Source organism: Sprattus sprattus (genome assembly GCF_963457725.1).
Source record: "Sprattus sprattus genome assembly, chromosome: 17".
In the NCBI taxonomy this organism is placed as follows: Eukaryota; Metazoa; Chordata; class Actinopteri; order Clupeiformes; family Clupeidae; genus Sprattus; species Sprattus sprattus.
The window spans coordinates 27,059,101-27,065,100 of NC_137915.1; the positions used below are offsets into that span (position 1 = coordinate 27,059,101).

Here is a 6,000-nt window from a genome sequence, read left to right on the forward strand (position 1 = left end):
TTATAAATATTAAATACTAAATTTAATGATTATTACATTTTATGAGACTGATTTAATTAAACTAATGTAACAACCACGGTTTTACCTACAATTCACATAACTACAAGATATATTTTTTCTAATGCTTTTCTTTGGTGCATTTTTAGTCATTTTATTTATTTATGACTCACATTTTTACATATGTATTTATTTTTAATTATGTCATTTTTGGCTTTCCATAGTGGCAACCATTGAATAAGCTGAATAATGGACTTCATGGTGTTCGGGTGGTAAAACACTATGATGTGTAATGGCCTCTCAGCTAAATGCATTACCACCTCTATGGACATTATCATGCTACCAGAAAAATGTGTTGCATATGTATCCCTAACATATTGCATGTGTGTTTGTCAGCCTAAATCTGTGTTTCACTCACCAGGTTTCTCCACTTTGATTATTTCAGCCCCAAGGTCACCCAGTATCATGGTGGCAAACGGTCCAGCTAATACTCTGCAAAACAGGGTAGAAAGTAGAACAGAGACTTTGTAAAAGATGAATTCCTGGTCTGGCAAATCAGCTGCTTTTGAGTCAATAATTGCATGCAATCTCAATGACAGTAGTTTCACAAGACAAAAGTACAAAAGTCAGTTATGCATGTAATTTATGGAACACTGTTTTCATCTTTAATCACAGGAACTGATTTATGCAAGTCTTACCTTGTGAGGTCGAGGACTTTAATCCCCTTCAAGGGCTTCATGTTACATTCATCTAGCAAAGCATAAAGTAATACAAAAAGCTGTAATGGTGCTTCATTACTGAATGTAAAGTTAATATTACAAGCCATACTACGATCCATAACTTGTGCTATTGTTTCTTATGAAATTCTACAGTATAAACACTTCAATGCATTACAATGACATACATCTTCATCAGAGTCTTTGGTAGAGTCCAATTTTCAGCTTTGCCCAACACATGGTCGTCTGATGGTTAGACGGAGACCTGGAGAGGCCTACAAGCCACAGAGTCTTGCACCTACTGTGAAATTGGACTCATCAGAGAAGACGAACTAGGAGACCCTCCAGTCGGCTTTGGTTCAATCCTTATGGTCTTTTACAAACCTCAGCCAGGCAAAGTACAACGTTGTCCCGGAAGAAAAACTTGCTTCCTTTTGCTCTGACAATGTTCCCCAACTCTGAGAAGTGTTTTTTTCCAGCAGGGCAATGCTCCATGCCACACAGCCAGGCCAGTAAAGGTGTGGGTGGAGTATCACCAGATCAGGACCCTGTCATGGCCAGCCCAATTTCGAGACCTGACTCCAGCGACGGCGCTACACCGGGGCTAAGGGGTGCTATAGCCCCGGCAAAAAAAATGTGAAGCCCCAGTTAAGCCCCTCTAGCATTTAAGCACTGTTTTGCAAATGTCGAGGATGATTTGAGAAATGTACCAAAGCGACTGAGAAAAACTATAAAGGTTCATACGTAACGTAAGCATTCTGTTCCAATACAATCCATGCTTGCATGTTTGTACTGCGCCTGTACTCCGTTTACCCTGTGCTGTGTGTGTGAGAGAGAGAGAGGGGACAAGAGGGGGGAGTAGGCCATAAGGTGAACACTGTTTTCGTTTCAACCCGTTCCACTGTCTGGCATCTACACAATCTTTAGCTCATAAATAAGAAGGAGTCCTGCTAACCTACCAAAAAAAAGTTCGTCGCTGAAGTTCCAGTCGATTGTCGATACGTCTTTGTTTTATGCAGAACTTCAGAGCGTAATACGATTCTGGATGTCCAGAAGATCCAGAAGATCATGGACTCATTTGCGCTTAACTACAGCAACAGACGCATTGTCCTACTGTAAAACAACTCTGGTGATTTTTTTTTTTTTTTTTTTTTTGGAATCATTCAAACAAGCTGTTCGCACTTCTCGTTGCGGCTGCACTTTGTAGCTTTGGAGTTTTACTATTAATGTAAGTTATGATGTTGTGATCCGAGACAATATAGTCAATGCATAGTTGTTTGTTTTCATTTATTATGCATATGGAATAAATACTTGTTGCATGTTGGATGTATTGTCTGGTTATGGGCAGGCGCATGGTCGCTGTCCGGAGCTGAATGTCACCTTTGCACGCACGTGAAACATTTCCGCCATTGCCGCTTGTATTACATTTTATTGGAAAAAAAAACAAGAACCTCTTAATAAAGTAAGTGACGTCATGAAAATAAATTATTTTCTTAGCTACCCCACGTATCGGTCAAGCCCCCCCTTAGCACCGGGAGAGAAAAAATCCTGCCGCCGTGCATGCCTGAATCCCATAAAAAAAACTCTGAAATGTGATCAAGAGGAAGATGGATGGTCACAAGCCATGAAAAGAAGCCGAGCTGCTTGAATTCTTGCGCCAAGAGTAGCATAAAGTCACCCAACGGCAATGTGAAAGACTGGTGGAGAGCATGCCAAGACACATGAAAGTTGTGATTTTAAATCAAGGTTATTCCACCAAATATTGATTTCTGAACTCTTCCTAAGTTAAAGCATTAGTATTGTGTAGTTTAAAAATGAATATGAGCTTGTCTTCTTTGCATTATTCGAGATCTGAAGACACTGCATCTTTTTTGCTATTTTGACCAATTGTCATTTTTCTGCAAATAAATGATCTAAATGAAAATATTTGTATTTGAAATTTGGTAGGAATGTTGCCAGTAGGTTATAGAATAAAACAAAAATGTACATTTTACTTTAACACATACCAATAAATAGTAAAACCAGAGAAACTGATAATTTTGAAGTGGTCTCTTAATTTTTTCCGCGGCTGTAGTTTCATCAAAAATTAAAACATATTTAATCTAAGCATCCTAAAAGTAGAGTCCCTGGTAGAAGTACTGCAAAGTGCTGCGGTAAGGACATGCTGTGGTAAGGACATTTAAGCTAATATTGCAGAAAAATTACCCCTAGCAAGGTCTGCTCTGTTAGCTATTTCTCACCCAAACTGATAAACACTAGTTACATTTTAATATGAATATATTTTAAAAATGTTATGCAAAATACAGAATTACTAGGCTGCCCGGTAAGGACACACAATAAGTGCTACATAGGGAGTTATGATATTTACCTTGATTTCTCCAAAATTTGGGACACAGATTTTTGGAAGTCAAACCATGTGCCCAATGTGGTCTCCTGAAGTCTTCTGTTTCCATGGAAACTAGATTTGTTTGGCTTGGGGAAATATGTTGTTCTATGGTATTTCGGTGTTGCGGTAAGGACTCAAAAGTAAGGGACAGGTGCATTTAATTAAAAAATCTTATGAATAATGTTGAAAGGTAAAAAAGAACTTTAGTATGATTAAAAGTATATTTTTCTTAAATACAATACATTTTTTGAATATTTTTTTTTTATTGAATAAGCCCTTTTAAAATGTTTAGCCATGGATTTTTATTGTCCAGGGACACCCCAAAAAGGGGTGTTTTGACGTATTAAATGACTTGGACATGTTAGAAAATCACATTTTTTTGGGGAATATTTTTTTTTGGCAAAGTGTATCATACCATTGCACATACATTTCAGTAAAAAAAAAAAAAACGGGGGTTCATTTTCATCCTGGGGACTTGAAAGTGCCCGTAGTTGCAGAATGGCCAGTAACTGGGAGTCTTAAGGCAAACATACATAGCGCAGTAATATGCCTACGGACTCTGGTATGGCAATAGCACAGAGCCCATTCTCCATATTAAACGTCATTGTAGTGCATTAAAGCTGTTATTTTAAGGTTAGATTGCCAATCCTTACCCTTAAGTACAATTGCTAAATACTGTTACTTTAAGGTATTTGAGTTCCTTACGTTCAGAGGCTGTTCAAAAGTTGCTCACGTTCTGAGCTTCTACAGTATTTTGGCACACACATTCCATGTTTGGTACATTTTATATTAGTAGTAAATAAACATGATGCTGACGGTGAGTTGCAACAAATAATCTATTTATACCGCGGTTATAGGGGGCAAGGACAGAAGAATTGTGGTCCATTCTCCATCCATCATTACTCTTCATATAGGCCTAGTAGAGAATGGCATCTGGTCGGGTTTACCCAGCTAAGCCTCGTTTTCGTTTTCAAAATGGCTGCGAGGGGAATAAGGCGAATATGCCTACAGACCCTGGTATGGCACAGGCACAGAGGCCTTTCTCCATATTAAACGTCATTGTAGCGCCCCATTTTTTTTAAGCTGTTATTTTAAGGTAAAATTGCTAATCCTAGCCCTAAGGTTCAATCGGTACATTACTTTAACTGTTAATGGTGAGCTAGAATTTAGCTAGCTAGAGCTACATTTTGGTGGACAGTCAGTGTGACAACAGCATGAAGTCTTCAGAAATGAAATTATGTAACAGTATCATCATGGTTGTTGGACCTCTGTACTCTAATTAAATTGCATTTTGCAACTGTCAACTCAGTGTACAAATTGTACATGCAATATGACAATGCATTTTGCAACTGGCACTTAAATTGGCATTATTTTTTATTCAAACGTAAAGGTAAATACTTGTTTTTACAGTTCTCAGTCGCTTTGGTACATGCCTCAGATCAGAAGCAAAAATTCTCAAAACTGTTTGTTCAAACTCCACATCATCAAGTCACTTGTGCAGACCATAACATCAATTTCTCAGTTTCAGTGACAATGTGTTTTTGGTATGGTACAGATTGGCATTTTTGTAATGTTTGCTCAATTAATTATTGTATTTCTTTTCTCCCTCAGGTTAAGAGAGAGGCACACCAGGGAACCGTAGCAACATCCACAGACTGTCTGTAACCCACACCTGGCAAACAAAGCACAACAAACGCGACAAGTTATATGATGTACTCTAACAAGTTGCATGCCCCCACTAACACTAAAAACTACAAGCTTCCGCTCCCATACAGTTGTCTGCTTGTAACTATGCTCTCAACTCGGAAGTGGGACGTTCCGAAATGGGAACTGCCTCAATGCACGATAAACCTACAGTAGCCCCCAAAGTTTCACATCCGTCCCTTCTCGTTCCTCTGGAGCATTTAAAGACATGACATGCCCCGGATATTTTCTGGACTGTTCTGACTTCAAACGATTGCCGAGGACGGAGGCATACAAACAGATACATCAGATGCCAGGAGACAACGAGGAAGGCTAACGTGCATGGACACTACATAACCTTAACAGTAGATTCCACAAACCAAGACGTCATGTTTTGTATTTCACAACCAACAGGGAAACATATAAATGACTCGAATATTCATCTTACAATGTAGAAGCCAACGCAATGCCCCTGGTTCAAAACAGAATGACCAGAGACGGTTAATACGGCGACCTGGCAGGATAAATAGCCTACCTTGTGGCTGATTGCCGATAGTTGTTGTGAACTTTAGTCGACTCATCTGGATGCGCGGAGAGATCAACTGTATTCTTCTAAGCCGTGGAACAACACTCAACATGTTACCAGGCATCTTGTTCAAAGAAATCCAACTGTTGTGGTAGGACATGTAAATGTAGGCAGGCAAGCCTGTTGCTTTGTGATGCAGACACCACGCACGCTCTTGGAGGAGCTAAGGTCCGGGACGCGATCAGGCACAATTCGCGTGGGCGAGAGTCGCCACTTTGTGAATGAAGCGCGCTTCACCTAGGACGCGATCTGAATTGCACAGAGACGGTCGCATATAAGACATATCATATACGTTGTTGAGACTCTTAAAGATCTTGGCCTACTATATACCACTTTGTGAATGAAGCGCGCTGAATTGCACAGCGGTCGCATATGAGTGAGACTCTTATTAAAGATCTTACTCATTCTCACAAAGACAAAACAAATAGCTACACGTAGCCTATAAACGTTATTGTTTAATGGGCAGGTGGTGACTCATAAGTATGAAAACGGACATCATAACTGATAAGTGTTTGCGAATTGAATATGATATCCACATTAGGATCTATTGAGCATGTAAACGTCCCAATCACAATCTGTAAATTGAGTAACAACTTGTTTATCACTGATGAAGACACTACAGTACGTTTTCG

The 6,000-nt window shown here is 39.3% G+C and overlaps 1 protein-coding gene across 1 annotated transcript in view; it reads right to left on the minus strand.

The window, feature by feature from the left end:
* Positions 1 to 5,468, minus strand: part of sugct (succinyl-CoA:glutarate-CoA transferase) — a gene marked incomplete at both ends in the record, with an annotated part of 86,263 nt that extends 80,795 nt beyond the window's left edge. The window contains 3 exons of the mRNA XM_080854850.1: positions 416 to 489; positions 696 to 747; positions 5,318 to 5,468. Of these exons, the coding sequence (XP_080710976.1) occupies positions 416 to 489; positions 696 to 747; positions 5,318 to 5,468 (277 nt within the window). The remainder of the gene's footprint in view (positions 1 to 415; positions 490 to 695; positions 748 to 5,317) is intronic.
* Between the last annotated feature and the right edge of the window lie 532 nt (positions 5,469 to 6,000).